This window comes from Aquarana catesbeiana, linkage group LG02 (assembly GCF_042186555.1).
Source record: "Aquarana catesbeiana isolate 2022-GZ linkage group LG02, ASM4218655v1, whole genome shotgun sequence".
Taxonomy (NCBI): domain Eukaryota; kingdom Metazoa; phylum Chordata; class Amphibia; order Anura; family Ranidae; genus Aquarana; species Aquarana catesbeiana.
The window spans coordinates 808,181,117-808,203,855 of NC_133325.1; the positions used below are offsets into that span (position 1 = coordinate 808,181,117).

Genomic DNA, 22,739 nt, shown 5'->3' on the forward strand with positions numbered 1-22,739 from the left:
TTACTTACCTGAGCCCTCGAAAGTCCCGCACACGATCATTGCCCGGGCTTCTCGGCTCTTCATTGGATAGATTGATAGCAGCGCAGCCATTGGTTCGTGCTGCTGTCAATCGCATCCAAAGACCCGGCCCGCCGGGGGGGCAGGACCGAGTCATACACTCTGTGTCTATGGATGCAGCGTGTATGACAGGGAGCGCGCCCGCAAGCTAACCCCCCGGGATAGAGCTTCCCAGAGGGAGGTTAGCTATTGCGGGGAGGACCTGAGACAGCCGCCGAGGGACCCCAGAAGAGGAGGATCGAGGGCCACTCTGTGCAAAATGAACTGCACAGTGGAGGTAAAAAAAAAAACCCCATACAACCCCTTTAACACTAGGGGGTGATCAAGGGGTTATGTGTGTTCCCTGGGAGGTGTTTCTAACTGTGGGGGGATGGGACTTCCCTCAATAAGCATTAGCCTGTCATTTTATTGTCCTATTATGAGATGAGATACATCGAGGTTTTGAAGATGATCTTGTATTATGACATTGATGCACCTGTTGGTTTGTGAGTATTTTACTTACCACTTTTTTAATAATAAAAGACATGGTGTGAGGATAATGCACTAGGCCGGTGCACCCGGTTTTGTGTTATGATTTCAGTGCATCCAGACTTCCCCGGTCTTGAGAGGACAACAAGGCGTGGCTTGTCCATATAAGCCAGGATGGGAATACAGGCAACTGTTACCTCCTAGGGTCCTCTCTCATACACAGAAGGTTGTGCACGGCGGTCAGTTTGGAATACAATGTCGGTAACTAACAGAGGATTACAAAATTGTCAAAATTGTTAACATTGGCTCAAGGGGTAATGAGGCGCGGATGGCAATTCTCCAGGGGACACCCCAACACAAGGACTGGGGGGGGGTCACAAGGAACTCCGGCTTAGATAACATAACATCATCTGTGCTATAAAGTTGGTTATTTACAACTCGGACAGTTTCCATTCCTCCAGTTTCTACGTTTTCTCTCCAAGGTATCCTCTCTAGTTTGCTCCAGCATGTCACATTCACAGTAGATCCAGGATTAAAGTGATGTTGAGCCCCCTGGTAAAGATCAAAGGATAAGAGTATTTGCACACCTTTTCTACACCATTTCCTCCAGTCTCCAGATCTCTGAAGGGTTTCCAGCTTATGAAGGTTGCAGTGTGCTGTTTCCACCTGTAGGGGCCCCCTTGTTTCTCCAGTGTCTCCCTGGGGTCTCCCCAGACACACCTGTGTTCCCACCGCGATGTACATTTTCTGCATTTTCGTGCAATAGAGACGCTGGTGTTGTCCTGCTGGTGTGTGCACAGTGGGGGGGGGGGGAGCTCTACTGTGTGCACAGTGGGGGGGGGGGGGGAGGGGGGTAGGTCTACTGTGTGCACAGTGGGGCACACTTGGCCAACACATGCAGATTATGGGGCCGCTGCTGCTGTTTTGTTTGGCACATGTGTAGTATAGTCCCACAGTGTTTCCACATACACCAAATGGGTGCAATAACAGACCACGGCATCCCCCACTGTGCATGGACTGGACCCTACTGCTGTGCATGAGGTGAGCTCACAACTGGAGGTTCAGGGAGGAAGATGGAGGAACACAGGAAGGTGAATAAATGGAGGCATCAAAAATGTAAGTGCTTGGGGCACAAAAATAATGTATAATGCATTATCCAATCACTCTTTATCTCAGATCCATGGAGGGGCATTCAGCTCTGTTCTCTGCCAATCACAGTGCTCAGACTAGAGGTGGGTGTAAGACTTTCCATGATTCTACCTATAGTACTGCAGGGAGGGCTGTGTCCTCCTTGTGATTGGCTCTTCATACAACCTGATTTTCTTACCATCTTTGTATTAATCTCAGTAATGTCTGACTCTTCCTGTGAGGTTCTAACACCAATCTTCTCTTCCCCTCTGTCCTACAGAGTACAGCATTCCAAATAAAGGGAACATTCCTGCTGGTGTAATCCCGTCTGCCATCATCATCATCATCATCGCTGTAGCAGTGCTCTGTGTTGTCTGTAAGTACAGTGACATGTAAAATTTACTTCCTACATTCAGTATAAATTTCCTATATCTGTCTGTGTCTCCATGGTACAGGATACAGCATTTTGTAATAGTCGGGGGAGGGGGGGGGGGGGGTCATAGCGAGTAATGAGTCGGTTTGTATTAAAGACAAAGGTTCCAATGTGTAGAAGGCCGAGGAACCCCAATAATGGCCGACACCCTCATCTCTCCAAGAGCTTGTTTACTCTTCTCACCCTCTGAGGAGCGTTTTTTGATTGTTCTTCTCACCTCCTTACCAGCTGTTGAACCCTGTAAACCCCGGAGAACACACAACAGGGGTTGTAGGGCAGTAGCGGTACTGCCCCATTTATTGAACGGTCACATTTGATGGTGGTACTGAAGGACACCCCTAAATCATCCGGTCACATTATAACACACGGTACCACTGCATTGCAGAGGAAGGTCCATAACACATCTTTGTGGTGTCATTCAATGTGCAATACTGATACACATAATACCAAGAAATAAATCAATAATTGAGCGCCTGTAGGCCCCAGCAGCTGGCACACTAGGCAACTCCACATACCCTCTGTACAGAATGTAAAACTAAATAAAGAATGTGAAAATAAAAATTCTATAAATGCAAAAAACCCACAATATGAGCAAATACATGCCCTATTCCAACAGAAAAGTGTCTATGAAATGTTCAATTCATTAATCCAACAAGAAATCTCCAAAATGAGGATTATAAGATCACCGTCCCTATACACTTCTCAGAGATCCATGAAATAAACGCATACAGCGTATAAACGAATGTACATTTCCACCAAGTGAAGAGAATCGGCAATCCTGTGACTCCACCACCGTATATACACTCACTAGAGGCACTATATATATAATTTAAATAAATATAATGTATATGAAGGCTGAGCGCAGGTCATCCTGAGTTTGTTGGAGTCGTCTCACCAGATAAATACCTGCCCTCAACCCACTCATCTTATCGATGTTCTTTTCACCTTAATAAAATAGGAAGGATCAAAAATACATGCCACCGCAGAATGGACAGGAAAGCTGACGCGTTTCACACTATAAACTGTTTGAAAATACAAAAACATGTATTTTTGATCCTGTTTTTTTTGAATAAAAGGCAATTTTTGGAGTGCGGCTGTCCAGAATTTCTTCCTATTTTATTGCTATATGCATTGCCAGCACCTGTGGCTTCTTAACTGGAGGAGATGCTTTATATCCCACTTTTGGCTGACCTACCTGGGGCGGTGATATTCCGTTCTTTTTCACCTTGCTGGTTCCAGTTTCTTGATGCCAGAATGCCGATGCTACCTCAAGGTTTTTCCTTACACAGCGGTAGTCCGTATGTTCGATTGGTCGCTGGTTCCCTGGTGCGTAGGTTCTGCTATCGAATCACTCAGATCCTGTTTTTTTTGCTCGTTTCACTAAGTTTTGTTTCAGCAGCGGTATGTTATGATAAATCTTCCAAAGCATTTGTGTGACATGATGCATGCTACTTTCCATTGTTTGTCAGTGATATCTACTTGTAATGCTGTAGACCAAGCTGCTTTAAATCTGTCCTCTGTAGTTTCTTTAGACTCTTGTAACAAGGTGTAAGTAATAGAAGTCGCTCTGCTGAACTGTGTGCCTTGTAAGCAAATTTCCTCTAACTACGTTAATCGCCGGAAGAGTGTGGGTTTTCTTGTTTTGTTCATTATATAGCTGCGTATTTGAAAGTATACCCATAAGGGAAGTCCCATAAGGCCATTATCTGTCTTGAGTGTTGCAAAATCCTTAATGTTACCTTTATGTATGCAATTCCATGCCAGTAGAGGTGGTATACCAGTTGGGGTCTGTAGGGTCTTATTCTTAAGTCCTGGTGTAAAGTCAGGATTATCCATCATTGGAGTGAGTGAACTGAGAACTGATGTTAGTTCAGTAGTGTTAGCTATTTTCTGAAATAGGTGTAGTGTAGTACCTGTCAATGGGTGTTTTCTAATTTGCTTGTTGTGGGATTTCCAAGTTAACCAAGGGGAGAATTTCAGAGGGGTTTGGTACAGTGAGGCCTCTAACAGGACCCAATCTTTGGATTCTGTATGGCAATGCCAATCTATTACCCTTGTGAGGTGTGAAGCAAGATAATATTTGTAGAAATTTGGTATGCCCATACCCCCTTGTTCTTTTGGTCTAGTGAGGAGTTGGAATTTGATTCTGGCTTTTTTGTGTCCCCAGAGGAATTGTAACAGTATAGATTGTAAAGCCTTAAAGAAAGATTGGGGTATTTTGATAGGGAGGGATCTGAGTAAATACAGCAGTCTGGGAAGAATAACCATTTTTAATATCGCCACCCTCCCGAACCATGAGAAGAATTTGTTGTTCCATGTTTTTAGGTCTTTCTTTATTTCTTGTAGTAAAGCAGGAAAGTTATGCTCATATAGGGATGCTAATCTTGGTGTTAAGTTTATTCCCAAGTATTTGAGGGAGTGCGTTTCCCATCTAAAGGGGCAATTGGTTTTGGTGTTATTCAGTAGTTCATCAGGTAGGGAAATATTCATTGCTTCCGATTTTGTGTAATTTATTTAAAAATTTGAGAGATAGCCGTATTCGGTAAATTGTTTCAGCAGGTTTGGCATTGTTACGTGTGGTTTAGTTAAGAAAAACAGGAGGTCGTCGGCATATGCCGCGATCTTGTGTTCTTTATTCGCAACTTCGAATCCTGTAATGGATTTATCTTGATTTATCATTCTAATAAATGGTTCTAGGGAGAGTATGAATAGTAGAGGGGACAAAGGGCATCCCTGTCTCGTACCATTTGTGATCAAGACCCTCTCTGACAACGAGCCATTGATTTTCAACTTAACTGACGGTTTGTCATATAGGGCTGATATCCACATCAACATGCGGGGGCCTAGACCCACGTATTTGCACGTGTCTAGCATAAAATTCCATGACTCTATCGAAGGCCTTCTCTGCGTCTGTGGACAGGAGAAGGCCCTCACAGCCTCCAATGTGTGCTGCATGTGACAACAAAAGGGCCTTGATCACATTGTCTCTAGCCTTTCTATTGGGCATAAAGCCCACCTGTTCTGGGCCTATTAGCGAGGGTAGTATTGATCTTAATCTGTTTGCCAATACTTTCGCCATAATTTTAAGGTCTAAATTTAGTAAGGAAATGGGTCTGTAGCTTGTGCATTCCATGGGGTCTTTTCCTGGTTTTGGTACTACTGTGATATGGGCTGCTAGAAATTCGGTTGGTACCTGGGAAGTGGAAGTTAAGGCGTTTAAAGCTTTTTGTAAGGGGGTTGTTAGAATATTACTAAATGTTTTATAATAAATTGAGGTAAAGCCGTCTGGGCCCGGGCTTTTCCCTGGTTTGAGATCTTTTATTGCTGACTCATTTTCTGTTTCTGTGTTTCTTCCTCTAAGAGGGATGTCTCTGTGTCCTCCAATCTGGGTAATCCACTTCTAATAAGGTAGTCTTGTATAGTTGTCCTTCTGTCTGTTTTTATGTCAGATGTTTTATGTTGTGTAGGTAAGTTGTACAGTTCCGTGTAAAATTGTTGGAATTGTGTCGCTATTGCTTCTGTAGTTATAGCTAATGTCCCTTCTCGTGATCTGATTCCTGCTATGTGGTTTTTTGAGTTAGCTTCTTTCAATGCTCTGGATAGTAGCCTGCCTGTTTTGTCACCTGACTCATAGTATATAGCTTTTTTGAAGAACAGCATTCTTTTCGATTTGTGCTCAAATATTTGTTGTAATGTCTTGCGGCGTCAAGTAGATCTTTAGCTGATTGTAGTGATAGGGAATGTTTTTATGGCTATTTTCCAGGGTATTAATTTTATTTATCAGTGTATTCATTTCTTGTTCCTGTTTTTTCTTTCTTTGGGCTCCCAGTTTAATTAGTTCCCCTCTAATACAGCATTTGTGTGCCTGCCATGTTGTCATGGGGTTCATTGTAGGGGTACTGTTGTGTCTGAAATATTCAGACAGTGTCGCAGTTATTTTGGGCAGTAATTCTATGTCTGTTATGAGTGAGAGGTTGAGTCTCCATATATTAGATCTGGAGGCTGGAGTGCTTAAGTCTAGTGTCAGGGATATCGGTGCGTGGTCAGACAGTACTTGAACTCCTATTTGGGCGTCAATTACATTTGGTAGGTCCCTTTGAGTAATGAACAGTAGGTCTATACATGAGTAGCTGTTGTGTGGAGCCGAAAAACAAGAAAAGTCCCTAGTATCTGGGTGGAGGAATCTCCATGTGTCTATTAATTGTAGTGAGTTGAGGAGTGTTTTAATTCTTTTAAGGGCGCTATACTTAATGCAGGATTTCCCCGAGGAGGAATCAACTACTGGATTTAGTGGTACATTGAAGTCTCCACCTAAAATGAGTAGTCCTGTTGCGAACCCTGTCAGTGCTCGAACTATTTTTTGGCAGAAGGCAACCTGGCCTGAATTAGGGAAGTAAACGTTCGCTAATGTGATGGGTCTATCAAAGTATGTACCTTTAAGGAATATGTATCTACCCTCTGGGTCTATGAGACTTTCTCTAAGGGTGAATGGGGCATCTTTACTCACCAGAGTCGAGACTCCCTTGGTTTTAGCTGTGTCATTTGTCACATGGTACGCCTCTGTGAAGTAGGTATTGGTGAGTTTTGGTATGTGCCCTGTTTTAAAATGGGTCTCTTGGAGGAAGACAAAGTGTGGCTTACCTTTCTTCAGTTCCCGAAGGAGTGTTGACCTTTTCTCAGGGACATTGAGCCCTCTTATGTTGTGTGAGATCACTTCGGGGGATTTCTCCAATGCTGAGTAGGCCATCGGTGTATTTGGATGGTTGAAGACTGTATGTGAGTTCTGAAATAAATTTGTCTGTAATATCTGTTAACGACCAATCTCCACCTTAGTGCGATATTTATTAGCTGGGTAGTGAGAAGGGAGAGAGATAAAGAGGGAGAAGGAGGAAAGAAGAGAAGTTAGTAGATAAAAAAAGTAAACAACAGAGGCGAATTCACCTCCTAACAGAGTAAGGTTATTAACTTTAGTCAATTAACACACTGTACTAAAGTGACTGAGTAGTGTATCGGAGCCTATAAACTTGGCTCAGACACACTTTTGTGGGTACGTGGAAAGTCAGCGTCCGTAAAGAAAAAATGAAAAACTTATTTTGGACTAGTTAACTGGCAGTTCAAAAAAAAAAACGGAGAAAAAAGAGAACGGCTCAGCCTCTTTAAGGCAACATTTGGATTTGGGTCTGGAAATAACTTCCCAATTCAGAACCTGAACCTTTAGATCCTTTAGGTCTCCCATGAATAGAGAGTATTGTAACATCCATGGACTTCCGTGTCTGGTAGCTGTCAAAGTTCAGGAATTAGTGTCTGCGTTTTCGTGAGTTTGGGTAGACGAATCTGCTTGTCTGACCTGTGGTCTATTGTTGCCTGTGTTGCTGTGTTGCTGGATTTGTATTCCACCTTATGAGGTTGTTCGGCATAGGATACACAAATTCGTAGGTTATATTTTAGTTTGGTTTCAAGTCATGTTTTCTTAAGAAATAATATGTAGTGGATGTCATCTAGGCCTTAATTGCAGTGTGCCAGAGTTAACTTAACGTGTGAACTTAAACTTGGTTATGTTTGCTTTAGCCGAAGACTACAATGTTTGACTTGGATCTTGTTGTGTCCATGCATCTCCATTTATGGGGAAATTGATCTGCAGTGAGAATGTAACTTCCTGCTTAATTTTTGGTGTAGGATACCTTTGGGTAGGTTCTGGTGGGAAGGGCTCTAGGTCAGTTCAGTTTGCGAAACCTGGATGATGTGGAGCGTGGTGCAGGGGTCCCCCTTATTGATCCTCCTCCCTTTCCATGTTTCATTTTCTTAGAGAGTTGTTTATCCGGAGTAGACAAGGGGGAACCTGGGGGGCTTCTGGTGTGAGGGGGTAAAGTAAACTCCTGGTACCATTCGGGTAGATCAATCAGATCTAAGTCCAGGGCTGCACAGAAATCGGGGAGATCCTCTGGTGTGCGTAACACAAGCTGTTTTCCTGAGATTGTAATTACAAGTGCAAAGGGGAAAAGCCATGTGTATTTTATGTCTCTTTCCCTTAATATATCCAGAAGGGGTCGCAGGGCCCTGCGGTTCCTCAGTGTGATCTGTGAAAGGTCCTGGTATAACATTATGTTTGCCCCATTAAAAATGATGTGGTCATTCCTCCTCGCTTTCCTCATGATATCCTCCTTAAGAGGGAAACTCTGTAAGCAGCATATTATGTCTCTGGGGGGAGCAGTATCTGGCTCTGAGGGCTCTGTGTGCTCTGACAAATTCTATGTCAGAATCCTCCTGTCTCTCCAGCAGACTGTTAAACACTCGCTTCAGTGCAGGGATTATCTGATCATTGTCAACTGACTCAGGTATCCCTCTCACCCTGATATTATTTCTCCTTCCTCGGTTATCGAGGTCCTCTATGTGTCGGTTCATTTCAATGAAGTAGGACACATGTGAATCTGCGATCTTATCTAATCGGACCAGTTCTCTGTCTCTTTGCCTGTCCTGTACTTCTACAGCCTCCATCTTGTCGGACAGCACTAGTAGATTAGACTTTAAGTCTGTAATGGCTGCTGAGAACGTTGCCTTAATGTCTGCTGCAAAGACAGACATGTCGGCGTAAGTGAGGGGTTTGTGAGAGCGAGTCCCGCTCCTACCTGTTTCCTCCAGAGCGGATTGCGAGTCCTTACTGAAGTCATCTTCCTCCTGCTGGGCGCCCGCCATCTTGTGTCCCGCCATGCTGCCGCGATCCGCGGGTTTAGCTTTGAGTAGCTCTGAGATGCTTCTGTTGGAAGTAGAGGCTGGGGTACGGCGTGTTTTGGGGTGAGAGGTCTGGTGAGTCAGTCTGCCCATCTCCTGACCCAGGTAAGCCGGAAAGAATGCTGTCGGCTGTGTCCGTTCACGGAGCTCCACTAGTGTGCTGCCGTCTCGGTCGCTCGCTAAGCCACGCCCCTCTTTATATGTTTTTACATATATCCTTACACTTTATATATCTGCATCCGTGAGTCCTTTTTTGATGTACCTGACTCATGTACTCATGGGTTTTGGCATTTATTGTTTATGCACTTTAGTATAGTCCCCTTCACCCTTTCCTACTCCCCTTTCATCACAGAGCAATCACCATCTTCTATTCTTATGTTTTTTTGCCTGTTTGGATCAGTCTTTGGGTGTTGCAGCAGTGTCCCTTTAGGTTAGGCCTCCGTTGGCAGCGCAGGAGTTATCACTTTCAAGGTAGGCTTTACTACCACTTTAAGGATATTGAGCATAAGAAGCCATTTATTATCACATAGTTGTTTGACTCCTTTTTAAAGTGGTTGTACACCCTGTACAACCACTGCTCACCCTGTACAACCACTGCTCACCCTGTACAATCACTGCTTACCCTGTACAACCACTGTACACCCTGTACAACCACTGCTCACCCTGTAAAACCACTGCACACCCTGTACAACCACTCTACACCCTGTACAACCACTGCTCACCCTGTACAACCACTGCTCACCCTGTACAATCACTGCTCACCCTGTACAATCACTGCTCTCCCTGTACAACCACTGCTCTCCCTGTACAACCACTGCACACCCTGTACAACCACTGCACACCCTGTACAACCACTGCTCACCCTGTACAATCACTGCTTACCCTGTACAACCACTGTACACCCTGTACAACCACTGCTCACCCTGTACAACCACTGTACACCCTGTACTATCACTGCTCACCCTGTACAACCACTGCTCACCCTGTACAATCACTGCTCACCCTGTACAACCACTGCTCACCCTGTACAACCACTGTACACCCTGTACTATCACTGCTCACCCTGTACAACCACTGCTCACCCTGTACAATCACTGCTTACCCTGTACAACCACTGTACACCCTGTACAACCACTGCTCACCCTGTACAACCACTGTACACCCTGTACTATCACTGCTCACCCTGTACAACCACTGCTCACCCTGTACAATCACTGCTTACCCTGTACAACCACTGTACACCCTGTACAACCACTGCTCACCCTGTACAACCACTGTACACCCTGTACTATCACTGCTCACCCTGTACAACCACTGCTCTCCCTGTACAACCACTGCTCTCCCTGTACAACCACTGCTCTCCCTGTACAATCACTGCTCACCCTGTACAACCACTGCTCACCCTGTACAACCACTGCTCACCCTGTACAACCACTGCTCACCCTGTACAACCACTGCTCACCCTGTACAACCACTGCTCACCCTGTACAACCACTGCTCACCCTGTACAACCACTGCACACCCTGTACAACCACTGCACACCCTGTACAACCACTGCACACCCTGTACAACCACTGCACACCCTGTACAACCACTGCACACCCTGTACAACCACTGCACACCCTGTACAACCACTGTACACCCTGTACAATCACTGCTCTCCCTGTACAACCACTGCACACCCTGTACAACCACTGCACACCCTGTACAACCACTGCACACCCTGTACAACCACTGTACACCCTGTACAACCACTGCTCACCCTGTACAACCACTGCTCACCCTGTACAACCACTGCTCACCCTGTACAACCACTGCTCTCCCTGTACAATCACTGCTCACCCTGTACAACCACTGCACACCCTGTACAACCACTGCTCACCCTGTACAACCACTGCTCACCCTGTACAACCACTGCTCTCCCTGTACAATCACTGCTCACCCTGTACAACCACTGCTCACCCTGTACAACCACTGCTCACCCTGTACAACCACTGCTCACCCTGTACAACCACTGCTCACCCTGTACAACCACTGCTCTCCCTGTACAACCACTGCTCACCCTGTACAACCACAGCTCACCCTGTACAACCACTGCTCACCCTGTACAACCACAGCTCACCCTGTACAACCACTGCTCACCCTGTACAACCACTGCTCACCCTGTACAACCACTGCTCACCCTGTACAACCACTGCTCACCCTGTACAACCACTGTACAACCAACTGCACACCCTGTACAACCACTGCTCACCCTGTACAATCACTGCTCACCCTGTACAACCACTGCACACCCTGTACAACCACTGCACACCCTGTACAACCACTGTACACCCTGTACAACCACTGCTCACCCTGTACAACCACTGCTCACCCTGTACAACCACTGCTCACCCTGTACAACCACTGCTCTCCCTGTACAATCACTGCTCACCCTGTACAACCACTGCACACCCTGTACAACCACTGCTCACCCTGTACAACCACTGCTCACCCTGTACAACCACTGCTCTCCCTGTACAATCACTGCTCACCCTGTACAACCACTGCTCACCCTGTACAACCACTGCTCACCCTGTACAACCACTGCTCACCCTGTACAACCACTGCTCACCCTGTACAACCACTGCTCTCCCTGTACAACCACTGCTCACCCTGTACAACCACAGCTCACCCTGTACAACCACTGCTCACCCTGTACAACCACTGCTCACCCTGTACAACCACTGCTCACCCTGTACAACCACTGCTCACCCTGTACAACCACTGTACAACCAACTGCACACCCTGTACAACCACTGCTCACCCTGTACAATCACTGCTCACCCTGTACAACCACTGCTCACCCTGTACAACCACTGCTCACCCTGTACAATCACTGCTCACCCTGTACAATCACTGCTCACCCTGTACAATCACTGCTCTCCCTGTACAACCACTTTTACCTACAGGTAAGCCTAGATTAAGGCTTTCCTGTAGGCGCTGGAATTCTCTTCTAAACCTCCACGGTTTAGGAAATATTTACAATAGAGACGTGCGCCGATGACAATGAGTCGGAGTTTGCGGCCCCAGAAGGAAGAGGGGTGAAAATGGCCACTCGCTGCCAGTGGGGACAGTGGTTACATCGCAGGCTTTGGTTTCAGGTAAGTGACACATAATGCGATGCATAGTAGCCCATTATGCTTTACCTTTGCAGGGAAATAAAGAGGAAGTAAAACCTATCAGGATTAACTTCCTCTTTAACATAGTTTATGAATAAATTATACATTACATAAAATCCTAATGCTAGCAGAAATCAGTCTAAATACCGAACCATGGGGAGCAGAAAAAGAACTTTCAAAAGATCTGCATAACAAGGTAATGGAACTTTATAAAGATGCAAAAGTATATAAAAAGATATCCAAAGCCTTGAATATGCCAGTCAGTACTGTTTTTTTTGAATCAGAAAGGTTTTTATTTTGCATAAGAAACAAAATCATACATCATACATGTTGAAATATTGAATGTATACACATTTTAGAGTTTTAGTACAGTCTGTCATGAATACAGTTATCAACATTTTAAGATTGCCAACAGGAGGTTCTATTTGCATTCTAACAAAAGTAAAGGCAATTGCACTATTATCCTTTAACCATAAATTTGGCGTATAATATGCCTCGTAGAGAGTATGTATCTGGATGTCAGATGGTATACTCGGATTTCGACTGGAATAGTGTCTCCCTTGTATAGGAAAACTCCTGTGTTATGTGATATCTTTACACTGTAAAAAGAGGAGACACAATAATCTTCCAGTAGAATCAGTGGGATCAATCTCAGTGCAATATAGCTCTATTATCCTTGTCTATGTTCATTATATTTAGTGCGATATAATATTCTCCAGTATAAAGAGGAGAGAGCAAACATTAATCAATAAAAAAAAAAAGAAGGAAAGAAATAGAAAGAGAGAAACCATAACAAAACAAAGCCAAATCTTGCCATACATTGCAACATTACATATTCTGCCTTATACCTCACAGGGAGCGTATTGCCCTGTCTGCCCCTTTCTTTTATATACTTTTATTATCCGTATAATGGTCATGTCTACATCAGCCCAAAAGTAGCCTATCTTTGATTAATTGGTGTGGGGCTAGACCAGGAACATCCAGCCACGCTTGCCATATCGATAGAATCTTTTGTGGGACTGTTCTATGTTGGTAAGCAATCTTTTCTCTTATTAAGAGCCTATTGACACTGTCTATCCATTGCTTCTTGGTGGGCACTCGCGGAGTGATCCACCACTGAGCAATTAATTTCCTTGCCGTGTATAACAGTCGGATGAGCGCTATGCGGGTGGTTGGTGGTATCGACTCGTCATCTATTCCTCCTAATATACGTGTTACTGGGGTTCTCTCAAGAGGTATCGTAAATATTTCTGTTATTGTGTCTAGTACATCCTTCCAGTATCTAAATAATTTGGGGCACTTCCAGATCATATGAAGTAAGTCTCCATGATCACGTTCACATTTTGGGCACATGGGAGAATCTCTAATTCCCCACTTATATAGTTGAAGGGGAGTTCTATATGCTCTATGAAGTAAATAGAGGTGTGAGATTTTCTGAGATGCAGATAGAGAGACCAAGGGGGCGTTCACCAGGCATACATCCCAACTATCTCCGTCTATTACCCCTATGTCCTCCTCCCAGCGCTGTCTACATGGTAGTCTAGAGGAGTCTTGTATTCGCGTGATAAGGGTGTTATAGCAGCGGGATATCATCCCTTTTTTAGTTTCTTCCATGAAAACTTCCTGAACAATCGGATTTTCTGTGTGGTGGATCCTGACAGTTCTGCTCTGGGTTTGTAAAGCATGTCGCAGTTGGAGATACTTATAAAAATTGTTATGTGGGATTTCAAACTCTATTTGAATCTGCTGGAATGATTTGAGGGTATTATCTTGGTATAGTTGTGAAATAAATTTGATACCTGCGTCCTCCCAGTTCTTAAAACCTTTTAATTTTTGTATTTCCTTAAGTTGTCTGTTTTTCCAAAGAGGCGTGCAGGACAAAAAACCTGTAACGCCTAGTAATTCTTTTACAAAAGACCATAGCATGATCAACAATTTAACCGTAGGGGCCTCAGGGTCCAAATGTAAGAATCCCGCCTCCAAGCTTGCCAGTGCTGAATAATCATTTTCGTCCCCTATTGTAAGCATCCGAATCGGGTCAGTGGGATCCAATAGGCCCCATCCTCCCAGCTGTTGCAGTTGGGATGCCAAGTAGTACATTCTGGGATGGGAAACAACAAATCCCCCCTCCTCCTTGCCGTATTGTAACGTGGATAATTTTATCCTTGCTATCTTTTTCCTCCAAATAACCTCCCTAAATTGGGTTTCTATCCTATCGAACCATCTCTTAGGTATCCATACTGGGGAATTATTAAAAATATATAGCAGTTGCGGCGCCCAAACCATTTTAATAAGGTTAACTCTCCCAGCCACTGACAAGGGTAATTTACACCAAGCTCTGCTTTTTTCCCGGAATTTAGTCAAAAGGGGTGCCAGGTTCTGATCAATATAGGTGGCCGGGTTCGATGTCACCCGAATCCTTAGGTAGCGAAATGAGCTCACCTGTTGTATCATTTCTGCACCCAGGGGCAGTGGAGTATTCAGGGGGTCAAGTGGCATCAACACCGACTTGTCCCAATTGATGGAGAAGCCTGATAATTCCCCAAAATCCTTTATGAGGGACATGACCGTTTGTAATGTATCTTTTGTGTCTCCTAAGTACAGCAGGGTATCGTCTGCGTACATGGATACTACATCTTTATTCCTTCCTCTCTGAAAACCCACTATTCTTGAGTCCCCTCTAATTTTGGCCCCCAAGGGCTCCAAGGCCAGGGCAAACAGCAGGGGCGACAGTGGGCACCCCTGCCTAGTGCCCCTAAATAGAGGAAAGGGTTCTGAAAGCTCCCCATTAATTCGGATCCTGGCAGTGGGTGTGGCATACAGAAGCTGTATTCAGCGGATAAAGGTGTCCCCCAGTCCCACGCTCCGTAGTGTCTTCCACAGATAAGGCCACTCGACACTGTCGAAGGCCTTAGCTGCATCTAGTGAGAAAATTGCCCTATTGCCTGGGTTGTCCACTGGGAGTCGTAAATTCAGAAATAGCCGTCTTATATTTTGGGCCGTGGATCTCGTGGGTATGAACCCAGATTGGTCTCTGTGTACTATTTTATGGATTACCTTGGCTAACCTGTTTGCTAACATCCGAGCCAGCAACTTAATATCGGATGTGAGCAATGATATGGGCCTATAAGAGCCAGGGGAGTTCGCATCTTTACCCGGTTTTAGGAGGACAACAATGATTGCCTCGTTCATCGAGATTGGTAGGGAGCCTTCTTCTAGTGCCTCATTATAAACTTTTAATAATGTGGGGAGCATAGAGTCAGCATAACGTTTATATACCTCTGACGGGAGGCCATCCATGCCTGGTGATTTGTTATTTTTGGTTTGGGATAAGGCAAGGTCTAGTTCTTCTGCCGTTAAAGGGGCATTAAGCATGGTCCTATCTTCTGTCGGGAGACTGGGGAGCTCACAACCTCCTAGAAAATCTTCTATTGCACTGTCAGTGGGTGTCACTTTGGAGGAGTAGAGATTGGCATAAAAATCACTAAAGACTTTCAGGATATCAGAGGTAGAGGTTTTCAGAGACCCCTGCTCATCACTAATGGCGGGAATAAGAGAGGATGATTACTGAGACCGTGCCATTACTGCAAGCATATGTCCAGTTGTCTCCCCCTCCTCAAAGTGTGATTGTTGCAGAAAAAAGCGTTTATTTTCTGCTAACTGCAGTGCTAGTTGGCCAGACATTGTCTGCGCGCTTAACCATGCTCTTTTGGTGTCTTCCGTGGGGTCATTAGTGTAAGTGTTTTCAGTCTCGGTGACCATATTCCGTACCAGCAATTCCCAGGCCTTGGTGTCAGTCTTAATCTGTGAGATTGTTTGTTTTAATAAGCTGCCCTCTCAAAAAGGCCTTTGCTGCATCCCAGACCACCCCCAACTTAGCAGTGCCAATATTATCCTGTAGAAACAGCCTGAGTGCTGTATGTATAGGGTCAGGTTCGGCAAAAAGCGAAAGCCAGAAGGGATTAAGCTTCCAGACTGGGCGCCTGATCTTATTTGGCAGTGAAATGGTCACCCAGAAGGCAGAATGATCAGAGATATTCCTATCTGCATATCCTGATTCCAAAACCAGTTGTAACATCTTATAATTTCCCAAACCCAAATCTATTCTAGACAATCCGGCATGGGAGGCCGAGTAGCAGGAGTATTTTTTGTCCTCAGGATGTTTGCATCTCCACACATCTATCAATCCTATTTCTTCAAGCATTTTAGCAAAAGGAGTTTTACCTTGTATCTGACATGTATTAGCAATATGTATAGGTAGTTTGTCCTTAATAGTGTTTAAAAAATTATTATAGTCTCCCATTGCCAAAAAGGGTACTTCTGGGTATTGGGCCATGAAACTTGCCAGGTGTTTAACAATCTCGGAGGTATATGGTGGGGGAATGTAAATACTAGCAAGAATACATTTTAGGTTTGAGATTGTGCATAGAAGAAATATATATCTGCCATCTGTGTCTATGCGTTTTTGTATACAGTTGAATTGAACATCCCTTCTAATCAAGATACTTGTTCCTCTAGAATAGGTGGAGTGGGTTGCATGAAACTGGGCCACATATAATGGTGGGTTGAGGCTGGGGGTAGGATCCGCCGAGAAGTGAGTCTCCTGCAGGCAGACCACCCCCGCACCCAACGACTTGAGATGCCTGAGGACCGCCACCCGTTTGATTGGGTTACCCAGCCCTCTGACATTCCAAGTCATGACTGTCAACTTAGCCATCCCCATTTCACTTTAGAGACATTAGTAAGTCTAATATATCCCTTAGTAGGACCCACAAGTTGTATATCAGAATGATACCAATGACATAAAAGAAAAACCATATCAATCTTAAATTCCCTCTTCTGGAGACAGTTAGGCATCCGTAGACATGGAATCAGAATACAAAGCAAAGAAAAATATTCCAATATATTAGGGTATAAGCACAGAAAAAAATAAATTTTTAGCTTAAGATATATTGCTCTGTATGGCATAACTCTAAAGGGTGGTAGTTCACCCAACCGTAACAGTTGTATTGTTAACTTTTCCTCCACACAACAGGTGTGGGGGGGGGGGGGGTAAAAGCCTTGAAAACTCCCGGTTAACCAGCAGGTCAGTTCTTGCAGGGGTTTTACAGAAGCGGCAGGCACGTAGTCCTTCCTTGCTTGTAATCAAAAAAAAAGGGGGGGTGGGGAGGATAAAAAATGAAGAAGAATGGGGGTAGGGGGGAAAAAAGCAAGAAGGGAAGGTTGAAATAAACAGGACTCCTCATCCGCCTAAGCAACGGATATGGGTGCAGGGACTGTCCACATTTGTCTGCAAACTCAGATCTTGAGGCCCGCATCCGGCTCAGGCGCCCTCCCCAAAAAAGGGGGGGGGGGGGAGAGAGATAAAAAAAAAAGGGGGGAGGGGAAAGGAGACTGGATCCCATCAGTCCAACACCAACACAAGGTACATCACTTAAGGGGGGACATCTCTTTGCGGTCTAGCAGCTTTAAGGGCTCTGTCTTCTCTATCCAGCCACTGAGCCGCCATGTCAGTCAGTACTGTTTGATCACATATTAAGAAGTGGGAAATTCCAGGATCTCCTGAAACCAAGCCAAGGTCAGGTAGGCCAAGAAAGATTGCAGCCCCAGCTGCCTGAAGAATTGTTCTGAATACAAAGAAAACCCCCACAGGTAACCTCAGGAGAAATACAGGCTGCTCTGGAAAAAGATGGTGTGGTTGTTCCAAAGAGCACAATATGATGATACTTGAAGAAAAATTAGCTGCCTGTTTGAGTTGCCAGAAAGAAGCTTTTACTGTGCCAAACTCACAAAAAAAGCTTGGTTACAATATGCCGACAACACCTTGACACGCCTCTGGCACACTGTAATCTGGAGTGACGAGACCAAAATAGAGCTTTATGGTCACAATCATAAGCGCTATAAAAGTTCCATTACCTTGTTATGCAGCTCTTTTGACAGTTCTTTTCTGCTCCCGATGGCTCAGTATTGTCCGGGAAATATTAATCTTCTCCTATAAGCAAATAATTTCCTTGAGCTTAAAAGCACAAATATAGCTCTCTTGTATAATGCCGGGAAATGTGCGCTGGTTTTGTCTCCAAGTATCAGACACAGATGCTGATATCACGTTGAGCTTCGCAGAGTCTTCTCTAGAATGATCAGCTGCTTTTATTTATACTGTCAACATGAGTAACAAAAGAAGGTGGTGGCTTCAGAATCAGCCAATCAGACATTTGTATTCTTTCAAAAGAACCAGTAACACACATGTATATATTCAAATAGAATACTAGTAGTGATGGGTGCAGAGTCATGCTTTCTGTGGGACAAAGAATGTCTCACAATTTGAACACTACAAAGATGGCTCTGAACATGACCGTATCGCACACCATCCTACGGCTACCAATGACGTGAACCATACTCTATCTTGGCTCAGTGGGCCATCATTTTCGTATAGTTATGCTATGGTTCCCATGTACAGAGATCTGTTTGCTCGGAGTCATTAACCACTTAAGGACCAGCCTCGTTTTGGATTTTAGGTGTTTACATGTTTAAAACAGGTTTTTCTGCTAGAAAATTACTTAGAACCCCCAAACATTATATATGGTTTTTCTTCTAACACCCTAGAGAATACAATGGCGGTCATTGCAATACTTTTTTTTGCACCGTATTTGCGCAGCGGTCTTATAAGCGCACTTTTTTTGGAAAAAATTCACTTTTTTGAATAAAAAAATAAAACAACAGTAAAGTTATCCCAATTTTTTTTAATATTGTGAAATATAATGTTACGCCAAGTAAATTGATACCCAACATGTCATGCTTGAAAATTGCGCCCGCTCGTGGAATGGCGTCAAACTTTTACCCTCAAAAATCTCCATAGGCGACGTTTAAAAAATTCTACAGGTTGCATATTTTGTGCTACAGAGGAGGTCTAGGGCTAGAATTATTGCTCTCGCTCTACCGGTCGCTGTGATACCTCACATGTGTGGTTTGACCACCGTTTTCATATGCGGGCGCTACTCGCGTATGCGTTCGCTTCTGCGCGCGAGCTCGTCGGGACGGGGGTTTTAAAAATTTTTTTTTTTTATTTTTATTATTTATTTTAAAATATTTTATTTATTTTTACACTGTTTAAAAAAAAAAAAAAAATTGTGTCACTTTTATTCCTATTACAAGGAATGTAAACATCCCTTGTAATAGAAAAAAGCATGACAGGACCTCTTAAATATGAGATCTGGGGTCAAAAAGACCTCAGATCTCATATTTACACTAAAATGCAAAAAAAAAAAAAAAAAAAAGTCATTTAGAAAAATGACATTTGAAAAAATATGCCTTTAAGAGGCGTGGACGGAAGTGACGTTTTGACGTCGCTTCCGCCCAGCAGTATCTTGGAGACGAGTGAGCGCCATCTTGGCCTCACTCGTCTCCTGACACACAACGGCAGAGGACGCGATCGCCTCCGCCGCTACCGACGGCTTCGGTAAGCGGCGGAGGGCACCGGATCGCGGCGGGAGGGGGGGGGGCCCTCTCCCGCCACCAATAAAAGTGATCTCGCGGCGAATCCGCCGCAGGGACCACTTTTATCTGAAAGCCGGCCGCCGCACGAAAACGGGGATACCGGGGTTATGGCAGCTAGCTGCTGCCATAACAACGATATCCCCGTTCAAACTTAGGACGTATATAGTCGTGCGGCGGTCGGGAAGTGGTTAAATGCAGTCACCATGAAGTGGCCAGCCTCTTGGTGAGGCATAAAAACAAACATTCCTAGAAAAGCAAACAGATCTGCCGTGTCCACAGGAAGGTTTTCGCAGCCAATGGTTTTCCACCAATGTCTGTATGTGTGAATACCCTCACTTGAGCATATTACAGCAAAACCGACACTGGGGGGACATCTGACAACATACATTAATACAAATTTCTACAACAGTCCTTCCTTTTTTGTCATATGCTCCCATGTGACCCTCGATGAATCTTGATCGTTTTCTTACACCTGGAAATGAATCAGTCCTTACAGTCCATAAAAAGGAAAACATGGCTTGACATGTAGACTCTGTTCTTCAGGAGGATGACTTAAAAGGAGGACATGACATGGTGAGCTGTGGTAATCGCCGGTCGGCCTGGCATCCTCTGTGTCTTATATGCAATGGAATTTAAATTTGTGCTGAGTGATACACAATCACCCCCCGTGACAAAATTAAATTGTGGCGCTCTCTCTAAAGAATTAAATCATCTCCTACAGTGAAAAATACAAAATCTAAAATCTAAATCTAACCCACACACTAATAATGGTGTGTATCTAAATAATAAACGACTGTACAACAGGTATCTAAAAAATGCCTGCTGGTACCCTCACAATGTGTTCATTGTAAGAAGTAAGTGAAAACAACAATAGTGACACCAAAAATACCTAATACATAACGTGACTTAGTGTTAATATTAATCAGATGTTGCTATACAGGTACACATATAGTAGATAGGTGTACAATCTATATATATAGGTGCATAAACACAATACAAAAAATAGTGTCCGTGATGGTAATCAAAACCAACATATGATGTGCAACGACAAGTCCTTCTGCTATAAGCATGTGAATACTTCTACCAGAAATCTTCCACCACACCTCTGTGCTCAGTGACCACTCTCCCTATGGACAGTCACTCACCAGCTCCTCATGCCTCCACTTTCGTAAGAGGCTAAAAAGGCATAGATGACTGCTGCTACTGGCAAGGGTTAAGCCATGTCCATCCAGGAGGTTCGTTCCATATAGAAAAAAAGACTTCCAATAGTGTAATACCGTAAACACTTTAATAATTCACACTGCAAATTACACTACAAAGGTTCCACTCACATTGTGTATAAAACAAACAGCACAGCAAACTCCACAGCAATTTGCCCGATTGAATATCAACCCACAGCTGAGATAAACCTCCTAGGGGGTGTACGGTCACAGCGGACCCTCTAATCGCCAGCGCTCAGAGTGTCTCTCACCCTCTCGCCGCTTGCTTCATAGATGGGTATAGCTATCCTCCCCACTGGGTAAACTAAACAGCCAGCTTCTTCCTGTCACTAGTACGTGGTGTTCCTCTTCTTACGGCCACGCCCCCTCCTCTGTGTCTTGTACGTGGGTTGGGCTTTGGGGCGTCTCATCTCATCGAGGAAGATGTGGTCATTTGCTCAGGCTCTGGTCACGTGTCCAATCAGGCAACAGGAGCACCTCATCACGACATATAGAAGAAATAGAAACAAAAATGACATGAGTATATATACTCCTACTTCCTTCAACCACTATCCAATGGGAAATAAAAATATCCCCAAAGTTTCCCAAACCCTTAAAAGGATTCAAACCTTCACTAGCTATAGCTCTGGCTTTGCCTTGCAGAGATCTAAACTTATCCATATGGGCCATCTTTTAATAGAAAGGTCTGGTCTGCCGTTGTTCCTTTACTAGTTTGCCAAAACTCCCCATACCAATATTAACATCATAAATAGCATGTACCGCTGTCATCGCTGGGGACTAAAGCTTGGTGGAGATTCAGTCGCTTTCTTAGCTAGTCGGAGAATACACTTTAAACAATAAGTTGGGATGCTTTTCATCGTTACCCTTGCTAAAATATACTGAACAAAAAAATATAAATAAACAAAGAGACTCCTCAATTCTTTGGTGTGGTTGAGCAGCTTCTTGCAGTGGCTGGCGTGGTCTCATCCCTCAAGCTTCTTTACGATGACCCAGTCACCTGGTTGGAAAGAATGTAAACCAGTTATTGTGTGAGGGTCCAGGAGGGACTCATGAACCCTGTGGTGGACCTTTTGAAGATCATGTGACAGTGATTGCACCCACCCCATCAGCTGAGAATGTAAGCGACCGCTAATGAGGAAAGTACAACTCTGGTTTTGGTCGACCTCCAAACAAACCTTCATATGGCGATAACCCAGACATCGGGACTGTGGTCACCGCATAACCTGTGTGTGGCTTACCATCTGGGGTGTAATACCTGGAACCATTGACAAAAAGGTTCTTATGGGAGCGTCCTTCACCAGACTACTGCTTGCTGATTCAAATTCCATCAAAGAAAGACAGTCGTGGCCTGCTAGGTCACACTTGGTTAGAATTAGAAAGGTTAATATTATTAGTTTGAAAACTGTCATTATATTTATCCCCCCATTTTCTTCCTCATTACAAACTGAAGGAAGAAATGCAGGATTTAGAATGGTGCAGGAAAAAAGAAACAATGAAATAGCTTACGATACCTTTTACCTCCTTAGGCGTGCGTATTTATTCATGTGTACAGCTGTCTACATACACCTGCTTTCTATGTACAGCCATTCAAAGTTCTAAAACAGGCCTGAGAATTTTAACCACAAAAGCATGTACTACACATCTATCAACCCACTCGTCATTACAGATTTCTGAAGCCACAGCTGAACTACTTCCAAGGTATTTTTATTCTGGTGTCTCATACCTCCAGACATCAAAAGTACCTTCCAGATTGGGACTTCCGTTTTCCGGGGGGAGTGACCTAAGCATGGCGGAGTGAGGCAGCTCTAGGAGATCTATCTATATATATAATGTAACCTCTTTTGTAGAAGGAAAAATGGTTAAAGAGGCGGGTAGGATGGCTCGTAAACAGGGAATCTAGTCCTGTATACAGAGGAATGTATGTAGGGAGTAAATTGTTAGGATCCTAATAGAAATTTTAGCATGACTTGGGGTGCACTAAGACGGTTATTGTAGTTTTTGATCTCCGCCTTGCTTATTTACTCTCCCCACTAGAAAACGCCTCTCCTC

General features: G+C 44.2%; 1 protein-coding gene across 1 annotated transcript in view; it reads left to right on the forward strand.

The window, feature by feature from the left end:
- Positions 1 to 22,739, forward strand: part of LOC141129499 (uncharacterized) — a 92,322-nt gene that overhangs the window by 20,383 nt on the left and 49,200 nt on the right. The window contains exon 3 of the mRNA XM_073617572.1: positions 1,934 to 2,029. Coding sequence (XP_073473673.1) covers positions 1,934 to 2,029 — 96 coding nt within the window. The remainder of the gene's footprint in view (positions 1 to 1,933; positions 2,030 to 22,739) is intronic.